At 40.8% G+C, this 22677-nt stretch overlaps 1 protein-coding gene across 6 annotated transcripts in view; it reads right to left on the bottom strand.

Annotated features, from left to right (window-relative positions):
- LOC105479920 (neuropilin 1) overlaps window positions 1–22677 on the bottom strand; it is a 157545-nt gene that overhangs the window by 86183 nt on the left and 48685 nt on the right. For all 6 annotated transcript variants that reach the window (XM_011738246.2, XM_011738248.2, XM_011738247.2 and 3 more), the window contains exons 3-4: window positions 7716–7897; window positions 676–903 (exon numbers count right to left, since the gene is read on the bottom strand). In XM_011738246.2, coding sequence (XP_011736548.2) covers window positions 676–903; window positions 7716–7897 — 410 coding nt within the window. The remainder of the gene's footprint in view (window positions 1–675; window positions 904–7715; window positions 7898–22677) is intronic.

Here is a 22677-nt window from a genome sequence, read left to right as displayed (position 1 = left end):
TGGTACATGACAGATGCTCAAGAAATACTTTTTAGGTATATGAATGCATTTAGATGATAGGTCAATGACGATAAATGATGTAATGAGGTGATTCAAATTCCCAAAGATGAAAAATCTGTAGAGAATGTACAGGGAAACTGTCTAAATTTGGAATGCCCAAACATTCTCGTTCCTTTTCCAAATTTTTATTCTGTAGCATAACAGATGCATATTTTAGCCTTAAAATTTTATTAAGTACTCAACCTCTCAGGTCCTGAGTCTCTGCATTTCTAAAATGAGTGGTTTGATATAATGGAATTACTAAGAGCCCATCCTCTGACAATCTGTGAATTAATGATGAGTAGCCAGGTCAGTGGATGAGCAAAATACTTCAGTGAGAAAAACTATGTGTTCACCTCAATTATATCACAAAAATAGCTACAAGAACTTTTCGTAATCTTTCATGGCCTCAGCTTCCTTATCTATAAACTGAAGGAATTGGACTAGATAATTACTAAGGTCTTCTTGAGCTCAAACATTTCATCACTGCTCTGCATAAAGAGAGTTTTGCTTTGTTTTCCAGTGTCCTTTTGAGCATTTTTTTAAAATGATGCATGTATCATGACTCTAGTAAAAGAATCCTGGTGCCCTTCCTCCAGAACCTTCCCTTTTTGGGGTGCTTCTTGTCATTCTTACCGTCAGGGAATCCATCCCAGATTTCCAGCCGGTCGTAGCGACAGAACATCCCCCCTGGAGGATTTGAGTCAGGCTCCAGGTCAAAGCTTTCAAATTCCAGGATAATCTCTGACATCTTTGGTGCAAAGACAATATAAGTGCATTCAAGGCTGTTGGGATATTTTTCAGGGAATCCGGGGGACTTTATCACTCCACTAGATGTTGTGTAGTTCTGGGAACATTCAGGACCTATGAGTAGAAGAGAAAAAGGAGTAAAGTGAAAATCCCACTTAAACAACTTCCCCAAGAAATAACCTGGGTAAAGACAGAACATCTTTCTAATAAAAGCCCACCATTATAACCACTATTCTAATCATGCATTAGTCAGCTTTTTCCTATTAGTAAAATGGGTATGGAAAGTCAAGTTCAGATTTATTGTGTTAACCTTAGCTTTCCATTTGTATGGAGCAATTTAAAGACTTCTGCTGTTGCAGGGAAAAAAATGACAAATATAAAATCATGTGGGAACAATGAATGAGTAAGCTGCAGAAATCTCGACAGAGCCCTAGAGAAATAATTATAGCCCCGTCAAGCTTAAATCTTTAAATCTTGAGGCTGACAGCCCTTTATTGGTGAAATAGAACATTTATAATGATGAGGGAGAGACTTCAGTGGAGGCAGTTTGGGTTTCAGATTCCTACACCAGTGACTCAGTAACTCTGCCAGATGTGACCTATGCCTCTTTGACAAACGAAATGTGAAAGGTAATTCGTACATGTACCAAGGGTGAGTGACTCATTCTGAGTGGTGTTGACACAGGTGGGCCGGTAAAGTGTGGCTGTTAGTGAGGGCACGATAAACTGTGATTACAGGCCATGATGCCGGAAGTCACCTAATATCAATGCTGACATCCTAACCTTCCCCGAAGTATCAGGCACAGTATAGTACGCCATTCTAAAATTGCATGTTAATAGATGTGTGTGTGTGTGTGTGTGTGTGTAATGCATATATTTATAATGTGTAATTTTAATGACTGTTCAGTACCACCAAGACTTTACAAATTATAGTGATTTGTCATTGAAATTGGTCAAGAGCATCCATGCATATAGTGCAGGTTGACCTTATGCCTGTATGAATGACTCCAATTTCAATTCATGGTAACCAGCATAGGGTGGTATTCACTACACAATTCAAAAACTGTCCTTCTCGGCTGGGTGCACACGGTGACTCATGCCTGTGATCCCAGCACTTTGGGAGGCTGAGGTGGGCGGATCACCTGAGGTCAGGAGTTCGAGACCAGCCTGGCCAACATAGGGAAACCCCCGTCTCTACAAAAAATAGAAAAATTAGCTGGGCGTGGTGGTGGGCGCCTGTAATCCCAGCTACCTGGGAGGCTAAGACAGGAGAATCGTTTGAACCCAGGAGGCAGAGGTTGCAGTGAGCCGAGATCACACCACTGCACTCCAGCCTGGGTGACAGAGCCAGCCAGACTCCACCTCAAAAAACAAACAAACAACAACAACAACAACAACAAACCCCAAAACTGCCTTCTCTACCAACATGAGCACATCAACTCAGTCCCTCAATACCACCTGCTGCTATGATCTTCAAATAGCTACACTTGAGACTCTTGTGAATCAGAGAAGTCTTTACCCTTTTGAATTTCAGGATCAAATCTGGGGGTGTTCAGTTCAACAACTCTTTTCCTGCACCATTTTCTCACAGTGGCTTGAAGGCAGAAGTGATGGGGCCCTGGCAATGGCGTGCAAGGATTCAATTCTAAATAAGGTGCTTTGTTGACATTGGTCTTAACTGAACATTCTCCCAAAGTGCCAGGCAACTAGAGGCGACTCATTAGACATCAATAGAGATTAAAGTTAACTAGTAGGTCTCTTGTTTTAGTGATTCAGGTCAGGAGGCTGAATACCAACAGAGTGCATCTGGCAGCCTGTTGAGAAAACAAATCAATCCTTTCCTCCTCATGCACATATCAACTATCCATGGATCCATGGCATTGCAGATGCAGAAGAATTCTTAGATGGGCACAGGAAACCTGGTCTGCAGAGGTCTGACTTATTTGAAATACCTCTCAAACCTTCTTGGACACGGCTCACCCTTCACCGTGAGCACTGCAAATGCTTATCTATTTGATTCCGGTTCAAAAGTTAGTAACATGTAGCAATTCGCCTCGTCAGTTCCAGGTAGAGATTACGACATGTGCTGTATGGTTTATAATCTTAGTTTCTAAATTACTCTGGTGTCTTCTGAGATGACAGCGACTATGCTAATTTGAGTCATTCATCCACAAATAAAAAATACATATGTACATATATGCTACTGGGGACCCTTTAGGATTTTATAGCCACAGTGTAGAAACGATTATGCTGGAGACCTCCAAACTCCTCCCTGGGGAAAAAAACGCTTTGGCTACATTCTTATAAGCCAAAGTAAACAGCAAGATTTCATGCAGATACTGATATTTTCTCCTTCTTATACAGATAAAATGTTTCAGTTCAGATTAAGATTTATTGAGAAAAAAAATGACAGGAATTAAGGTCATACTTTCAAAAGCAAGTGAATTTTGGTGCTTTCACTTTGCCCTTGTCATGCTATGGAAGTGATCCCAGGTTTTCTTGTGTATTTTGACAAAACATGGGGACATTCCATGGGGTGATGGAGGAGAACTGGATGGATCCCCAGGAGACCTGAATTCCAGTCCTGAGATTCATTCACCGGCTGGGTAAACTTGGGTGGCCTCTTAGTCTTTCTGGTTCTCAAATTCTGTGCATGACAAACGGGAGTTGGACTTTAGAATTTGCAAAATAAAATCTCTTCTAATTTAAATATTCTCTAGCTTCCTATTTTCTCCACTATACACCAAAATTCGTTTTCATATTTTCCTTATTCACTGTTGTTTCAGTTCACCATAGTTGAAGAAACACTTTCTCCCGAAAGGACAATGGCAGAAAAGGGGTTAAGAAAGTCCATGGTGAATACATATGATAGTGTTTGGATCTGTGTCCCCACCAAATCTCATGTCGAATTACAATCCCCAGTGTTGGAGGTGGGGTCTGGTGGGAAGTGATTGAATCATGGGGGTGGATTTCTCATGAATAGTTTAGCGCCATCCCCTCCTGGCCTTGTCCTTGCAATAGTAAGTGAGTTATCATGAGATCTGGTTGTTTAAAAACGTATACCATCCTGGTTAACACGGTGAAAGCCCGTCTCTACTAAAAATACAAAAAATTAGCCAGGTGTGGTGGCGGGTGCCTGTAGTCCCAGCTACTAGGGAGGCTGAGGCAGGAGAATGGTGTGAACCCAGGAGGCAGAGCTTGCAATGAGCTGAGATCAGGCCACTGCACTCCAGCCTGGGCGGCAGATCGAGACTCCGTCTCAAAAAACAAAAGACAAAAAACAAAAAAACGTGTAGCACCTCCCCTCCCTCTCTCTCTTGCTCCTACTCTGGCCACTGTGACATGTGCTTCCCCTTCACCTTCTGCCATGATTGTCAGTTTCCTGCGACCTCCCCAGAAGCTGAGCAGGTGTGAACATCATGCTTCCTGTACAGCCTGCAGAACTGTGAGCCAATCAAACCTCTTTTCTTTATAAATGACCCAGTCTCAGGTATTTCTTTACAGCAGTTTCAGAACACAGGAGATGAATATACAACACAGGAGATGAGCAGGAGTGAGGCCAGCAGCCCTGGGTGCCTAGGAGTGAGTGGCACTCACACAGGCATTTGGAGTTAGTGAACATGAGCTTTCCTCTTTACTTGGAAGAACAGGAGTAACTTGTATAGCTATAAGGAATGCCACCATTTAGTTGCCAAGGACAATAAGGATGGAGAATAGTAACAGTCAAGAGACTCTCTTCGGAATTATTATTAAATGCACAAACTCTCAATCATGTAACATATATCAAGTGACCAAGTCTGCTCTCAGTAAATGGCACCCCCGCCACTCCCGGCCCCCTTGCACTGAGACCCATAGGAAACAGCAGCAGCTTCTTCCAGCGTCTGGGCCTGAAGACCAAGGGAAGGATGGGAACAGAGATCAGTGGGGAGGCTTGGGTTTCCTAGAGAAATCTCTTTAGGCGATTGGAAATAAAGGTAGGGCTGGTGGCCTAAGGTTTCAGCATCTGGGAAGAGACATGTAGAAGGAAAAGAGGGGCTCTTAGGAGGAGAATTAGGGCAGTCCAACGTGGCTGCAAGAGGGCAGGAAGAAGCAGGGCTGGCCTTGTTGACGGTCAGGCAAAGATGATCCTGGAGCAATGCAACCCAAGGACTCTGGAATGGCCTAAATGTCTCAGAACTGTGATCTCACACCGGAAACCTCAAGGCCATTCTGGTTGCATTAAACTATGATTGGTGTAATTCATGTGTTTTCAGGAAACTTGAAATTGCTGCATCCTAAAAGAAGTGCTATATTTTCAAAGGAACAATGATCCATGAATTCTACAATATCATTAAACAACTTTTGAGGAAAAAACATTCATGACCTGCGCTTTTACGTGTGTGTGTGTGTGTGTGTGTGTGTGTGTGTAGGTTTTCATAAATGATTATATTAATGATTTTTATGCAGTTGATGCTAAGTTTTGAGCAGGGCCTCAATCTTGCCCAGTGGGGTGACAGAGACCCTCTGTGGACGTTTTGAGGACAGTGGCTTCCTGCCTGTTTGAGAAGCTGTGAGCAGGATAGAGTCACATGGGAGGGCCACAACTGGGGCCTATTTGGTTAATGGCAGTGACATGGAAGAGAAGCTGAGAGTCTTTGAGACCTTTGGATAAAAATTAAAAAGCAGTGGATGCCATATTGGATGTGGGAAGTCAAGAAGAGAAAGAACAAAAGAAGACTTCAAGTCTGAAGAATGGGCTTGGAGAGTAGGACAGGAAGCTTTGGTACATCTGAGACTCACAGATACATAGGGAGCTGAGTTCCTTTGGAAGGAACACAAAGAATTCTTCATGAGTTAGTGACAGATCTCTGTTTTCTCCTTCAACTGTCTTCAGATCTCTAAGAAAACTGAAAATAAAAGGCTATTCCTAGCCCCTTTTCTGACACGTTTGTCTTTGATAGTGCCACAGACAGGTAAGCAAGCAGGTGTAGATGTGTGTGTGTACATATACAGACACGTATAATATGACTTCTATAACAAGTCAAACAGTTCTCATCACTAAAAATATGTACATTCATCATCTGTTTATATTGATGTCATATGTATACTATTATCTATACAAAAGGTGTTCTAAGTACTTATGTGCTTAAATTTCTGAAAGTTCTCTCCATTGATCCCTGTTTTTATGGTGTCAGAGCCAAATATCTTCAAAAGTTAAAGAAGTTGTCGCAATGTTTCCTGGAGCCCCTAACAACTCCCCTTTAAATTTTTCTCAGTTATCACAAACCCAGAAGACCGAAGGCTTTTGAAATTGATGTGGTTAGATTTTTTTCTATCGAAACAAGCTTTTTCTTCTGTATTCCAAGACAATACATTCAAATCTTGATCCTCCGTCCCTGGATTGGTTTTCTAGACATTAATGGCAACTTAAAAATATAAGTAATAGGAAGGCTGAATTTCACACATGAAAGGAACTTATAGGCTGTTGCTAAAAACAGTGACCACCAGATAACTTTACATGTTTGTTAATTTGTTTATTACTTTTAAATTATCTTTAAATTTATATTTAGAGACAGGCTCTTCTTGCTCTGTCACCCAGACTGGAGTGCTGTGGCACAATCAAGCCTCAGCTGCAGCCTCTAACTCCTGTGCTCAGGCAATCCTCCCACCTCAACCTCCCAAGTAACTGGAACTGATTACAGGCACGCACCACCATGGCTGGCTGACGCATTTTTAACGAAAGAAATCAAACTTCAAGAATAGATCAAACCTATTTTTGAAGAAGATAGATAAGAATAAATGCTTTTTAAAAAGCTTACGGAGTGTATACCTTATAACTGAGGTCCCCAACCCTCGGACCGCAGACTGGTACCAGTTTGTGGCTTGTTAGGGACTGGGCCTCACAGCAGGAGGCGAGTGGCTGGTGAGCAAAGTTTTGCCTGTATTTACAGCCACTCCCCATCGCTGGAACTACTGCCTGAACTCCTCCTCCTGTCAGATCAGTGATCAGTTGCAGCATTAGATTCGCATAGGACCGCAAACCCTTTTGTGAACTACGTGTGCAAGAAATCCAGGTTGCGCTCTCCTTATAGGAGAATCTAACGCCTGAGGATCTGTCACTGTCTCCCATCACCTGCAGATGGAACCGTCTAGTTGCAGAAAAACAAGCTCAGGGTTCCCACTGATTCTACATTACAGTGAGTTGTATAATTATTTCATTATATATGACGAAGTAATGATAATGGGCATAAAGTGCACAATCAATGTAATGTGCTTGAATCATCCTGAAACCATCCCCCAACCCTGTCAGTGGAAAAATTTTCTTCCATGAAGCTGGTCCCTGGTGCCAAAAAGGTTGGAGACTGCTGCCCTGTAACACTGGCCAACACTTCAGACTGGTAAAATTTTGATTGCTGAAATGTATTTCTTTTTTCAATTTAAGCACACTTCCTTCATACAATGGGTAATTTAACCTTATTTTAAAGTACTTCCCAACATTTTTATAATGAGGATATATATGTTACAAAAGGATAAAAGCATTACTCCTATCTTTCTTTTCACTTTGTCTTTTGTGAAATCAAACAAGGTTAAATAAATTATAAATTTTTGATTTTTTTTAAGACAGAGTCTCACTCTGTCACCCAGACTGGAGTGCAATGGCCTGTACTCAGCTCACTGCAACCTCCACCTTCCAGGTTCAAGTGATTCTCCTGTCTCAGCCTCCCGAGTAGCTGGGATTACTGGCATACGCCATCATGCCCTGCTAATTTTTGTATTTTTAGTAGAGACTGGGTTTCGCCATATTGACGGGGCTGGTCTTGAACTCCTGAGCTCAAGTGATCCACCCGCCTCAGCCTTCCAAAGTGCTGGGATTACAGGCGTGAGCCACCGCACTCGGCCTAAATGAACTTTTAGTCATCCTTGTTCTACTGTAAGCTATTCACTCACCTCTCTTGAAAATTTCATAACGTATGGAAAATCCTGCACCGTGTGTTTCGTAGTCAGAGACAAATTTGATAAAAAGAAATTGCCCTGAAGACACAACAGGAGGAGGGGCTATCTTTCCACAGAACTTTCCCCATAAACGTCCATTTTCATTTTCTCCATCGAAGACTTCCACGTAGTCATACCTAACACACAAACATGGAAGAAAACATTAGGTTGGTGAGAAATGCCCTTTTAATTTCAATAACTTAGACACCAGCATCATCTAGCATAGTGTGCCAGGAAAAAAAAGTTCTATCTGCATTCATCACTGCATTAAATGGAGGGAAAAAAAAATCTAGCAAAACGAAATAATTAAAATGGACTACATCATGTCTGTATACATCTGGCAACACAGAACTATTAAGAATAATGGTGTCCATTATACTTGCAGACAATGTCAGTTAAAGTAACCAATTAAAAAGAAAAAGAAAATCTCATGAGCACAATCCTCTATTATTAAATTGTGTTCCTTTGTCTATGGTGGTGGGGTGTCAATACATAATGCTATGCATTCTTTTCAAACTGTGAAGTTCTTTTATGAATTCAAAATGTCTCCTGGCTGGAGCTTTCTATGAACAATACTTTGATTTCTGTGAGCGACCCTCTAAACATATGGCCACAGAATAATAAACAGATTCTTTACTATTTAACTGCATTCCACCAAACTCCAGACTTCTTTGAAAATAGTCTCTCAGTAGCCACATCCAATAGTTAAAACACAGATTATCTTCCCCCAAATGACACTTGGATCCTAGAACGTAATTTCTCCCAAGAAAAAGTTGAGTTAAGAATGGAAAATAACTTTGTTTATACCCGCTAGTCTGAATCTTTAAAGTAATATCATTGTTTGAGTCTTTAAAGAAATCTGGTTGTTTGAGAAAGAAACGCTTGATACCACAAAAGTAATGAGATTTAAAATTCAGGCTTAATAATGACACTAAGGATACAAATCGTAAGGAAAGTGACCATAAATATTACTCAAAAGTTAACATGGAAATAAGATATACTTGGATCTTATTTATCTTTAAAATGTACAAAGCCATCACCAATACACTCGTGTCCCCTAGGAAAATAAGAAGGCTTTTGTTTATTTGGCGTTATGTATTTCTTAGTAGCTTGCTCTTTCTTCTCTTTTTATTTACCAAGTCACCTAGGAGCAAGAGAATCTGATTCATCTTCCATTTTTCTTCTAGAAATGACATGAAAACATTACAAGGCATTCATTTCCAACCTTTATTTTATTTCTGTGCTTAACTTGGTTCAAAAGTCCTGGGATATATTAATTTCAGGAATGGCTAAAATATGTCAGTAACATAAACTGTATCTGGCAATTTAAAAGAGATCAAAGTGGGGGAAATCTTCATGATGCCCAATGTCATCTTTAACAATCTCTTCTCAAACTGCCGGGGATGCATGACTTATGTTTACATAAAGTCTCAGGAGACAACTGCAACCATGATATCACTAGTTAAAGTGGACAGCTTAAGGCTCTCTAAATTAAAAATGACATTACCTCATCAGTTAAAACTGTGTGCCAGCTTTGTGTATATCGAGAAGAAAATAACGCTGACATTGATGGAACTAAGCATTAACATATGTGAATTATTGTATTAACTGCATTTCCTCTGCTACATATGATGCTTCCAGTAGTAGATACTTGGCCTGCTAACACCACCATCCCTTTGCAAAACTATGGAAATACACAGAGGTATTGTTCATTTCTCTGTACTTTGGGAAATGCTTTGCATGTTAAAAGAAGACAAAGGAGAAGGAGGAGGAGGAGAAAGAGGAGGAGGAGGGGAGGGAAGGAGGAAAAGGAGGAGGAGGAGGAAGAAGAAGAAAGCATTATGTTTAAAATCTTAACTAGCCTTATAATCAATGGGATGTAGCTGGAAAGGACACCATCTCTGTACTCATTAAAGCCCCACAAGCTGGCATTTATGGAGTAATTCCTTTTATCTCTACTGCTTCATTGACAAGGCAGGTTTGCATGTTTCACCCCACGCCTTCTTATAATTTAACTGTGATTTGAACTGTTGACTGTGTTTGGCCTGGCGACGGTGCATCCAGCTCTGCAATATAGTCTTTTTACTTGAATCCTGACATGGTCTGAATACTAAGTGGCCAAATTCTAGCTCATGTTGCCTTCCAAGCACAAATAAGAGAGGTGGGTGAGGCATTCTGAAAAACTAAGGGCCTTTCCGTTGAGGATACGTTCCTCTCAGGTAGCCGAGAACTCAGCTAATATAGTGCCGGTGGATTGCAACAGGGAAAGGAGCTAGTATTTTAATTCACATATCCTCCAATAGTAAATACTAGGCGCTCCTCTTGGCAAAAGTAAAAGCTATTTTTAAAAGTATGTGTGGGGTGGTGAGTGGGGGGTGGGGGCGGGATTAGAATCTCTTCCCAGCAAGAAATAAGTCATTGCACAGTTAAGTGCCAATTTTAGGAAATTGAATTATTCAGGAATACCATAGTTACATTTGTAAACTGGAAGGCTGCTATCGTTTTAGCACTTCTCTTCAAAGTACTATCCAACAGGGCCCCAAAGAGTATCACAAATAGCAGCTCTTGTAAATATTCAGGAGGGTGTACTGCGCACAAGTTGCAGAGGGGAGTATTGCCAAAGAAGTTAAGGAAGCAGCTTGCGTCTCCCTCTGGAGTTGATACCAGCTCCGCTCGCTAAGTTTCGCACTGGCAAGCGTGCTGCCAGGAATGCAACTGGTGTGCCAGCATCCCTCCCTAGAGACTAAACGTGTCACCACTGCAACGCACCCAGACTGCATTGGCCTGAGGCCCAGGATCCTGAGTTTGCAAATTTTGATCCCGAAGCCGGCTGCACATTGCTCTGTTACTGTTGCCAGTGTGGCAAACACGGCATTGCTCGGGATGTCAAGATCCCCAGTCACGACAGCACAGCAGCCCGGCAAAGGTGAGAATGAAGGCACTTGTTTGGCTCTCATTCACTCCCCGTGTTCCAGACGCTGGATGAGAGCTGGGAATTAGGTCCGAGGAATTTAATTCATAAAAACTAGAGGAGGCGTCAGAGAGTTGACCCCTCTGTCTGTCTGGGTCCCTGCTTTGGAAAAAGAAAACTCCAGTTCACAAGGAGGCTATGAATGGGTCCAAAGGGCACGACCGTTCTATGCAAGGTGTTTTTCTCTCTGCTCACATACAGACAAGGCTCCCATCTGGGGAAAGTCCCTCCCCAGACCTCACCCTCCCCGCTTACCACCCCCAGAATGTAAACATGATGTGGATTTTTTAAATATTCAGAAGACAACCAACCCCTCCCTCCTCATTTAGGCATCTTCCCATTATTTTTCTTAAATTTTCTACCTTAAACCTTTTCCATTTGATAGTAACAGTGGTGAAGTGGGTGAACATTTACTGCCAACTAACTCAAAGATAGATCTCTGCCTAAACCCTTTTGTAATTAAAAGGTACTTTGCCACAGTTTCAATTTTGGGGTTTAATCCACCAGGTCGTTGTTTTCATGAGCGTCCCTGGCTTTAGAATCCCCGCTCCTCAAGCTAAAAGCCTACTGGCTCCGTATTTCCCCAGGCTCAATTTATCTACGTAGATGCGGGTGGTGAAACATTTTGAATCCTAACAGTAATCACAGGTTAGGTTTCCCAGAAGAGTGCTCAAAGAATAAAGATTTCTTTCTAAGAATTCTTAAAAGGATTACCTAGAGATTATTTTTTTTCTTTGGGAAAGTTTGAATTATGGCTTTAGGAAAATGGCCAAGTAAGGGGAAAAGTGATGGGAAAATGAGAAATGTATTCAGTCACTAAAGAGCGGTTTCGGAGGCTTTATAGGTATGCGGTGCTGAACAGACGAATAGTGACTTTGCCTAAGTCAGGTTTTGTCTTGTAAGCACAAATGACCCCGGACTCTCTATGGTGGAGATGGTTAATGGAAAGGAAGCTAATCCTCCACAGGGTGTTGTCTGACACTGTGAGCTACTGTACCAACTCCCCAGGCTTCTGGACATTCTCACATTATTAGGAAGGGGGATTTGAGGTGGTGGTGTCTTTTTAATCTCCTTCCAAGAGGATCTCTCCCCACTGGCATACATACATTAATAACGGAGAAATATGATGCCTGACATCATAAGCTGGAGTGAGAAATGATGTCGGCGAACACAATTTTCACCTGCAAAAATGTGTTTCTGTGGGTCTTTGGTTTATTTTGCACGAGGCATTAATAGCTATTAAAACTGAACAACCTGTAAACGACTGCTGTGCTGCCGTCCAAGAATTAACTTACGTATCCCCCAAAAGAGAACAGATTTTTCTTCCAGAGTATTAGAAAGAGGATTTGGAAATAAAAATATACAGTGGTGGAGCTAGGAGGAACCAATTAGTCTGCATCTGTGTTTCTGAGTGGTTTTACACGAGAGTCATCCCCTAGTGGTTCTGGCTTGCTTGCAATGTTCTAATCACAATGTATGAAAAGTCTTAAAAGAGTCATAGCCTGTTATTTAACAAAAGCATTTTTTAGAAATCTGTTCTAAGGAAACAACCCAGAATAATGTCAAATACCATGGAATATTATTCAGTCACTAAAAAGCGTGTTCAGCTCATGCCTGTAATCCCAGCACTTTGGGAGGCCAAGGCCGGTGGATCACGAGGTCAGGAGATCGAGACCATCCTGGCTAACACGATGAAACCCCGTCTCTACTAAAAATACAAAAAATTAGCCAGGCGTAGTGGCAGGCGCCTGTAGTCCCAGCTACTCGGGAGGCTGAGGCAGGAGAGTCACTTGAACCTGGGAGGCAGAGGCTGCAGTGAGCCGAGACGGCGCCACTGCACTCTAGCCTAGGCAACAGAGTGAGACTTCATCTCAAACAAACAAACAAACAAACAAACAAACATGTTCAGGCCAGGCACGGTGGCTCACACCTGTAATTGCAGTGCTTTGGGAGGCCGAGGCAAAAGGATTGCTTGAGGCCAGGAGTTTGAGACCAGCCTGGGTAACAAAGCAAGAACCCCCAACCCCTTCTCTACAATTTTTTTTTTAATTGGCAAGATACGGTGGCTCGTGCCTGTAGTCCCGCCTGTTTGGGAGGCTGAGGTGGGAGGATCACTTGAGCCTAGGAGTCTGAGATTGCAATGAGCTGTGATTGTGTCACTGCACTCCAGCCTGATCAACAGAGCAAGATCCTGTCTCTAAAATTTAAAAAAAAAAAAATGCTCAACAAGTTTCTTAAATAACTGGAAAAATGCTTATGATATAATCAGTGAAAAATCAGAATATAAAACTCTATGTACAGTATATTCTCAATTCTTATTCATATGCAGAAAAAAAGCTAGAAGGAACTAACTAGGCCAAGCCATTAGGTGGTTATCTCTGGGTAGTGACGTTACGTTCCTTATTCATTTCTGCATTTTTCAAAATTTTTACAATGGACAAGTAGTCCTTCATAATCACATAAAACTTATTTTGAAAAGCACTAACTACCTATATAGAAATAAGCAAATCAATACCTGTTTGCCTTATTTTCCATTTTTTGGTTAAAAAAAAAAAACACTATCTTGGAAGTGAATCAAAGACTGGCTTTTATTTATTTATTTATTTATTTTACCACTGGATCAATGAGATGCTCTGTGTGATATTTATTTTTAGGACCGGAAAGTTAAAATGAATTGGATTTGGTCTCCTATTTTCTGAAAGGCTGGCAAGAATTCTTGACATTGCACGGGAATTTCCATGTCAGCATGTTCTCACATGTATTATCTAATTTAGTCTTTACAATGATCCCAGGAAGGCAGGTAGTAGGTGGTATCCTAGAAAGAGCCCTGAGCTGGGGGAGTACTGCATAAGGGACCCAGGAATGAGGTACTTTTTATGCTTTTAATATTTCCTACTTTGGGGCAAGCTTGATTCCGGTATCTGCACTTGTTACTCTCTTTCATATTTTGGGGGGAGGGGGATGGGTGTGGCCTTACTTTAGAATTCGCCATTAACTATGGGTGATTCATTTTTCCACTGGTTATTGTTGCTTGACAATTGTCTCATCAACTAATACCTCATTGATTTTTCTGTGTGCTTAGAGCATCTTGGTTTGCACAAAGATTCATTGAAAGGACTACAAGAGATAAGACAAAATAAGTCCTGGATCAAAGACATATGTTCCATAATTCGATACCAGCTTGGGCCACAAAGCAAGAGCCCCTAACACCTTCTCTACAATTTTTTTTTTTTTTTTTTTTTTAATTAGCAGGGTATGGTGACTCGTGCCTGTAGTCCCAGCTACTTGGGATGCTGAGGTGGGAGGATCACTTAAGCCCAGGAGTTTGAGGCTGCAGTGAGCTGTGACTGTGCCACTGCACTCCAGCCTGGGCAACAGAGCAAGACCCTGTCTCTAAAATTAAAACAAAAAGAAAAAAATTGCTGAATAAAAGTTTTTAAATACAGGAAAAATGCTTATGATATAATCAGTAAAAAAATGCTTATGACATAATCAGTGCATGAGTGAGTGTATGTGACAGAGAGAGACAGACACAGGCAGCAGTCTTGGTGTCTGGTGAGTCCCACTGAATGGGCTTCCTGTCAGAGCTGTCCTGGTCCTCCTGCTCGGGGACCTCATGACTACTGGAAACAAAGCCCAGCCTGCAAGACTGAGATGAAACACGGTTGGCTCCTGGAGGGGGCTGCATGGTAGCGCTAATTTTGGTTCCTTCCTCGCACCAGCACTGTGGGCCTGATCACGGGCAGCTCCAGGGAAGGCCTGACCACCACCAGCGCTGCCACCAGCCTGGGTGGCAATGCCCAGTTTCAGAGCAGCTAAGGGACCTGAGCCTCAGGGCAGTGCCAGAGAATCCCTAGACCTTTCTATGAGAAACGGAGAGGCTGGGCCATGACCTGGCTGCTGTCCTCCCAGTTCCTAACATGTGGTCAAATGCCAAATTTCTATGAAAGTCATTCTAAATGTGTATAAAATATAAAATTGCATGCTACAGAATATTAAAGAAGAATAATAAAGAATATTGCTTTATTATATTGTAATTTCCTTTGAAGTTTGTTTTTAAGTTTATATTTTTTCTTTTTTAAAAAAACACATTTTTCTACATATATTTTTCACACATATTTAATGTATTTATTCACTCATTCATTCATTTATCTATGTATCTATCTTCCAATTTGCTCTCTGTGTATTATAAGCAGGATTGTGGGACCTATGTCTTTGTTCCAGGGCTTATTTTTATATTTTATGACACTTCCTAAAACTCCGTTTTTCTTACTTCTTGTGGTCCTTTCAATACACCCCACAAACCTAATTTTTAAACTATAGCATTACTACTTCTATACTTTGCGATGTGTTTATGCATATTTGCATCTAGTAATACGCTGTAGATTCTGTCAGGATGTAAGCTGACATTTTTTTTTTTTCTGTTGGGGCAAGCACTTATGACTTATTAATAATCCCTTTCATTTTGGTAGGACAGTGATTATTTAGTAGCCTTTCCATTTCCCCACCATTGAACTCCTTCACCAATCTTATCACCCAAACTCAGATTCCATCTATTACTATATGGGAGGACTCAAGGTTTTTGCTGTCTGCATAGCTCCAAAATAAGTACAAGTTCCAAATTTCAGGGATGATCTCCTGGGCTGCTTGGACACAAGCCACAGAGCTGGGAAGAACGTGATGCTAAGACCAGAGCAGCAATGTGACATCCATCAGTGGCTGCTGGATGTACTTAAGCTACACCCTCTCTCCTGCAACCAACTTCACTGACTATAAATGGGACACCAAGTCCTCACCTCTCTTGCAGAAAAAAAAAATTAAAACGTTTTCAGAAACATTTGTCTTGTCTTATGTCATTGTCTTCCTCAAAATCCTACATAGTGTGACCCTTGAGCTTGTCCAAAGGCTTCAAGGACATTCTCCTGCAAGAAATTCCAATCCGATATAGTCCACCTAATATCTTACTCTGATTCAGTTTAGGAAAGGTTTCCATATATGTCATACTGAGATCACCAGTTCTTGAATAATCAAAGTACAGTAAAGCTCACAAAGCTAATCTCACACATTAAAAATGTAACCTTTAAGTTTTTGTAATGTCTCAGGGGTCATAACAATGACTATCAATAATTTTATTGTCACTAAGAAACCTGATGATTAATTTATGAAATAGGTAATCACATCAGGTACAAGAGTTTATAGTCTCAGGAAAGAAGGTATTATAAAAGTGAGGAAAAAATAAAATATCAAAGAAAAAATTTATAAGAAACATTAAAAGAGATCAAAATGGCTTTCAGTGTAGTAATGCAAAGGAATAATAATTAATTGTGCACAAGAATATGAGAGCTGTCATGGGTGACGGTTAGTCAAGGCTGACTTGGAAAGAGAGAAACCAAGGCAATGAATGTCTAGCAGATAGTGGACTGTTGGTTTCCTATTGCAAAATAACAAATTATCACCAATTTAGTGACTTGAAACAACACACAGTTCTTAGCTCACAGGTCTACAGATCGGAAGTCTGGGATGACCTTGCTGGATTCTCTGCTCAGGGCATCACAGGGCAGAAATCAAGGTGCTGGCTGGGCTGCATTCTTATCTGGAGCTGGGGATCCTCCTGGAAGCTCATACCACTGTGGCAGAGTTCAGGTTCTTGCAGCTGCAGGGCTGCAGCCTCTGCCCTCTTTCTGGCTGCCAGCTGGGGGTGCTCCCAGATCCTCTCCATCTTCAGTGTCAGCAGTTGATAATCTCCCTAGCATTGCATTCTTCTCACATTTCCACGGGCTTCTGGAAATGCTCAGTCCCTTCACCAGATGAAGTCATCTCACCCAGGATAATCTCCCTTTTTTGAGGTTGACTGATGATTTGGTACCTTAATTAAATCTGCAAAAGCCTTTTGCAGAAGCTCCTAGATTTGTGTTTGATTGAATAACTGGGAGAAAGTATGTGGATATGAGAGGCTGTAGATCTTGGGGACCCTCTTGGAATTCTGCCTACCACTAAGACCAGGCTCTTCTAGGACACATGGGGATTGAAAGCTGCAATGGGTACTGAAGGCAGGAGGGATCATCTGCTCCATCACCTGATGCAGCAAAAGGCAGTCGGGTCTAGGGTAAAGCCAAGGGCAGGACTGGGAAGCAAGCGATGGTGGAGGCTGTTTCAATGTCTCTCACCATATTGGCTACAGGTTTGGAAGCTCTGAGCCTACAGGCATTGCTCACAAGGAATAGGAAAGCAGGATAATTGATTGAGCCACACTCTCCTGATTGAAGCAAAACCAGAAGCTCCAAGATTGATTGCCCAACACACGTCTAGAGACAGAAAAGTGATAACAGCTTAACTCAAAAATAAATGTATCAAAGCATTAAAGACATACGGTGTTAAACAATGATCAAAATATATAATGTTAATGAAAAAATATTTGGAATCTAAGTTTCTTGTTTCTAGGAGTTTCATTGCATAATTAAGATTTATTGTCCAGGAAGACTTGTTTTAAAAAAAAATCACCCTTCACATGGGAAAATATTTCTCTGATTTACCTCAGATTACAAAACCCAAGGATGCAGTCTAAACGGAAGGGAAGGAACGCCTCCCTTAAAACAACTCTGCTCCAGAAGTGATGGAATCTTCTAGTGTCAGACTTGCAAAGTTCAGTATTTGTAGAAAACTCACATGCCTGTAATTACGATAAACTCAATTCCCATGTAAAACTGTGCCATCTGGAAGATATTAACATCATTTATAACTTGTTCACCTCCCTATTTCGTAGAAAATTTTTACTCCTTGCCAACTTTCCACTGTTCTTCAGGGAAAAAAAAAAAGAATTACTTTCATGGATTGTCTCAAGAAGAGTTTATATAGCAAGTCCAGCCATCAAGAAGTGATAAAGGAGGCATTTTGTACATATTTACTTCCTTCTTATTGCTTTAAGTCCTTATATCCTTACTTTGAATTTTTTTTTTTCCTATAAAGAATATTCTCCACCAGGCACTGTGGCTCACACCTGTAATCCCAGCACTTTGGGATGTAGAGGTGGGTGGACTGCTTGAGGTCAGGAGTTCGAGACCAGCCTGAGCCATGTGGTGAAACGCCGTCTCTACCAAAAATACAAAAATTAGCTGGGCGTGGTGGCACACGCCTGTAGTCCTAGCTACTTGTGGGGCTGAGGCAGGAGGATCACTTGAACCTGGGAGCTTGAATCAAGATGGCACCGCTGAGCTCCAGCCTGGGTGATAAAGTGAGACCTTGTCTCAAAAAAAAAAAAAAAAAAAAGGGGAAAGAAAGAAAAAGGAAAAAAGAATATTCTCCTCTCTCTGCTCCTCTCCCTGCAGACTTCCTTTTTTTTTTTTTTTTTTTTTTTTTTTTTTTGAGACAAAGTCTCACTGTCTTGCCCAGGCTGGAGTGCAGTGGCACAATCTCGGCTTATTGCAACCTCTGCCTCCCAGATTCAAGCGATTCTCCTGCCTCAGCCTCCCAAGTAGCTGGGATTACAGGTGTGCACCACCACACCCAGCTAATTTTTGTACTTTATTAGTAGAGACAGGGTTTCACCATGTTGGCCAGGCTGGTCTTGAACTATTGACTTCAAGCAATCCACCCATCTCAGCCTCCCAAAGTGCTGAGATTACAGGTGTGAGCCACCACGCCCGGCCTCCAAAGTAATTTTTTTAAAGTGAACTGACCCTTTGTTTTTTTTAAGCACAGTCCTGCAGAGAAGATTGAGGCCATAAGAAATGGATTCTGTTCTTTGTTCCCAGGCTCAGGAGACACTCCTGCACCTTTGATCCAAAAGGCGGCTCCTCCATTAAGAAGGATCACCATCTTTGACACCTCACAAAGTGTCACAGGGGACAATGAGGAAAGGAGGTGACACCTGCCTGACGTCTGGCAGTGAAGTCATCCAAAACTGGATGACTGTGATCTCAGTCAATCTGCCACTGACTTGTGCCCTGGACAGGTCACTAACTGACTTCTGTGAGTCTCAGTGGCTCATCTGTAAAATGGACAAAATGATGATTACCTCGCAGAAACCCAGAGAGAAACAAACGAAATCATATATGTCACGATGCTTGTAACGGTTCGATGGTCCCTTTCCAAGTGAGGTTGGGATATGGAGAGAAGGAAAGAGACAAATACATAGAAAACCAAATGGAGAAGAACTTTGTTTTCCACAGGGTATGCTACTGGGTCAAAACAGGCTGTAGTTTAGGTAGTCCAGGAAATTTAGCTATTGCTATCTCCCAGGGGACTCTATCACTTAGAAGATAACCAACTCTCAGAATATGGCCATAGCCTGATATTCTGAAAATTACTATTTGGAATGACAGTCAGTTTTGCCCTAGCATTGCTCTCAAAGTTCAATCAATCAAAGCCATTGTCAGTAATGGAGTTAAATAAAGCGATTTATATGTACCATGGTATGTTTTTTTTTTTTAAATCATGAAATCCGTTAAGTGTTTCCATTGATGTACCCAACCGATTTAATGAAGTGCAGTTGGATTAGTGCTATTAGCGTGCAGTGCTGAATTTGCTCAAACAGCCCCCTTAATTGGTATGGTAGAGGCACTAGCGTGCAATTTCCAGTTCTGGAAAGGTAGTACGTCTGGCTTACTGCATCGCAAAATCATAATCCTCAAATTTTCTTTTTAATTCTTTGGAAACAAGAAATGAAGCAATAATTCTGTTTTATATTATAGGACCTAATGTGCTCATTTAAAGATATTTTTAAAATCCTCCTGATTAATTCGTAATTATCCAGTGGGGATCTAGGTAGTTTGCTAATCAAAGCTACAGGAATTAAAGTTGGCAAATTCTTATTTTTTAAAGTCCCCCCCACCGCACCTCACCCAATAACTACCATAGAACATTTTCAGCATCAACTAGGGGAGATTATTTATTCTGGAACAGGGAAGTCCTTTATCTTAAAATGACCAGTCATCTTTTCTGAACAAAAGCAAAAAATGTTGAAGAAAAATGGGTCTACTGACAGCACTTAGATACATCTTCCTTTTAGTGGCACTAATATTAAAAGAAATGTTGAGCTGAACTTTTTTGTCTTTTTTTTTTTTGAGGCAGAGTCTTGCTCTGTCACCCAGGCTGGAGTGCAGTGGCACGATCTTGGCTCACTGCAACCTCTGCTTCCTGGGTTCAAGCAATTCTCCTGCCTCAGCCTCTTGAGTAGCTGGGACCACAGGTGCCCACCACCACACCCAGCTAATTTTTGTATTTTTAGTAGAGACAGGGTTTCACTATGTTGGTCAGGCTGATCTCGAACTGCTGACCTCGTGATCCACCTGCCTTGGCCTCCCAAAGTGCTGGGATTACAGGCGTGAGCCACCGCACCTGAACTTTAAGAAGGGCAGTGAGCCCTGACCTAAGTCAAAATTGCACAATTTTGTTCAACAGACCCTTCCAGTTTCCTTAAAGTACAAACTGCTAAGATAACCACAACCAAGAAATATGAATCTTTTAGAAATGTTCCTAATGTATTCATGATGCTAGAATGAAATGTACATGAGAAAAACAGACCATGTGTTAGAGAGTTTCCTTTTCTTTAATCTCCAGTGTTTACTGAAAGCAGCATACTGTTTGCTATAAATCATCTTTAGAGTCTGATACGTTCATGCTTAGAGTATTTGTCCATTTTCTTTTTTTCATTATCTGAAATTCTATTAAGTCAAAAGGTGGGTGTATCAACTCCATACTACTAAACTTCTATTAGTCTTACTATCCTGCCAAATATCCTCTATATGCCCAAAATCAATTTGTAAAGCAGTGAATAATTTATATAATGAGAAATATATCTATAGATGTACAATAATACTTCAGATATAAACTAGAGCTTTTTCCTCTCTGACAACATGCGAGAATAAAAGATTCAGAGAATCACTGTTTATTATCTAGCCAGTATTTCACATGATTTTGTTTGTTTTCACTGACTTGCCTTACAGACTAATGAATTGGTGTACAGCAAACCTTTTACTATCTGTATATTAGGAGCAAGCTCATGGAGAGAAGAAAGGATTGTAATGACCTAGGTAACCTCATGATTTATATGGACCTTAGGGAATAATTGTGTGTTTAGAAGAAAGGAAAGCAACAGCCATAAACGTTACCTAAGAGCAGGAGCACCATCTCAGCTGAGTTTAAGCATATGACCACACAAAGGTGCAACTTGCTGAAATGGGCCCTGTGGTTGAACATGTTTTAAACTAAACAAGGGGAGCACACAACCCTCATCCTACCATCTAAAGTGCTCCTCAATCCCAAAATAACCTTATGGCAATCCTAACAGGAAAAAATAGAATAGGGTCAAGTTCATTAAAATAAAACGTGGCATAAAGCAAACATGTCCAAATGTACTCTTCTCCTAACACAATAGAAGCTAGAGAAAGGTATAAAAAATTCCCCCGATAATACTTAAGGCTCAGCTGTGACAACAAGACAGGTAGGCAAAGGCAGAGAGAATGTTGTTCTTCACCTTCTTTGACAGATTATTATTCCAGCAAAAAGGGGATTTGTTTTTACTAAAAACTAGAATATATAAAATAACTTAGCTTTTTACCATATTTAAGCAACTTAATGTCTTTGAATATATTTAATGTAGACAGTTGCAGTTGACTGTACTTTATGCATAAAATTCATTAAGAGGATTGATAAAGTCACAGAAAGAGATAGGAACAAGCCGATATTTCAGCATTTTAGTTTTTGAATTATTTGGGAGCATATAAGTGCTCATTTAAAAATGTCCAATAAAACAGGCCTTTTGGAAATCCTTCCAGTTGAAACTTATTAAAAACATTACAGGTTCCTGAAATTGCAATATTTAAAAATACCCCGTATTTCAGATATTTCATTCATTCATTTCCTTTATGGCAAATTCCCGAGATCATATTATTGTTTTCATCACTTTCTAATCTATTGTGTTTACTCCCTTTTTCTCACTAGTCTTATAAAATGCTTCAAGAGAAATTTTTTTTGATAGTAATTAGGGAAACGCTGCAAATAATGTTCTTTTCATGAATATTCACAATTTATATCAGTAAATTCAAGGCTCTGAGAGTTATGAAACCCTGAATTAACTTGGTTAAACCCAACATACGCCAATCTCATTGATCACATGACCCTTTTATGACATAATACCTATGGAATCAGTGTCGTCATGAAGTGCTTGCTATGTGTTATTTTGAAAAGTCATTTACTTTGCACAAGCACAGATCAGAGGCAATAAAAAAAATTCTGGGAGAGAATCAACTTTGTAAATGAAAACATACATTTGAGAAGACAGAGATAAATTTGGCAATCTAGTTCTTTCTCCTTATTCTGCCTTCAATGTTAAGGATTTAATTTGACTCAGTGCTTTGAAAGACTGTTTTAGCAACTGTTTCTGGCCAAACAAGTACAATGCTGATACCTAAGACTGTGCCTATACTTGGTAAAAAGAGCTCAACCAAGGCTGTCAAATGCACTTAGCTTGTTTTCCTCTAGTTTGTCTCCCTCAGAGCAGGAGTCAAGAATGCCCTGGTTTTACTACTTTGAGTTAAGGTGACCACCATGAATAGAACGAAGCAATATTGTACAGTGGGAAGATATAATAGGCCAAGATTGCATTGTATAGATGGAAAAACTGGAGCCCAGAACACTCAACGGACTGGAACAGTATTCCAGATGCAGTTATAATAGAAGAATCAGAACTTACCACAGTATTCGGATGAAAGACAAATCGTGACATCTCATTTTTTAGGCGATGATGGGAGATTTTTCTGTGATCATTAGGATCCACTTCTAATTTGAGATTCCTACCACGAGATTTCTCATCCTTGCTCAAAACCCTACAGGAAGGGGGCTGGGTGCAGTGCTGTAATCCCAGCACTCTGGGAGCTGAGGTGGGAGGATCACCTGAGGTCAGGAGTTTGAGACTAGACTGGCCAACATGGTGAAACCCCATATCTA

The sequence above is a fragment of the Macaca nemestrina genome, chromosome 9 (genome assembly GCF_043159975.1).
Source record: "Macaca nemestrina isolate mMacNem1 chromosome 9, mMacNem.hap1, whole genome shotgun sequence".
Taxonomy (NCBI): Eukaryota; Metazoa; Chordata; class Mammalia; order Primates; family Cercopithecidae; genus Macaca; species Macaca nemestrina.
Note: the sequence above shows the minus strand (reverse complement) of the source record. Positions and strands in the feature narration are given on the sequence as shown.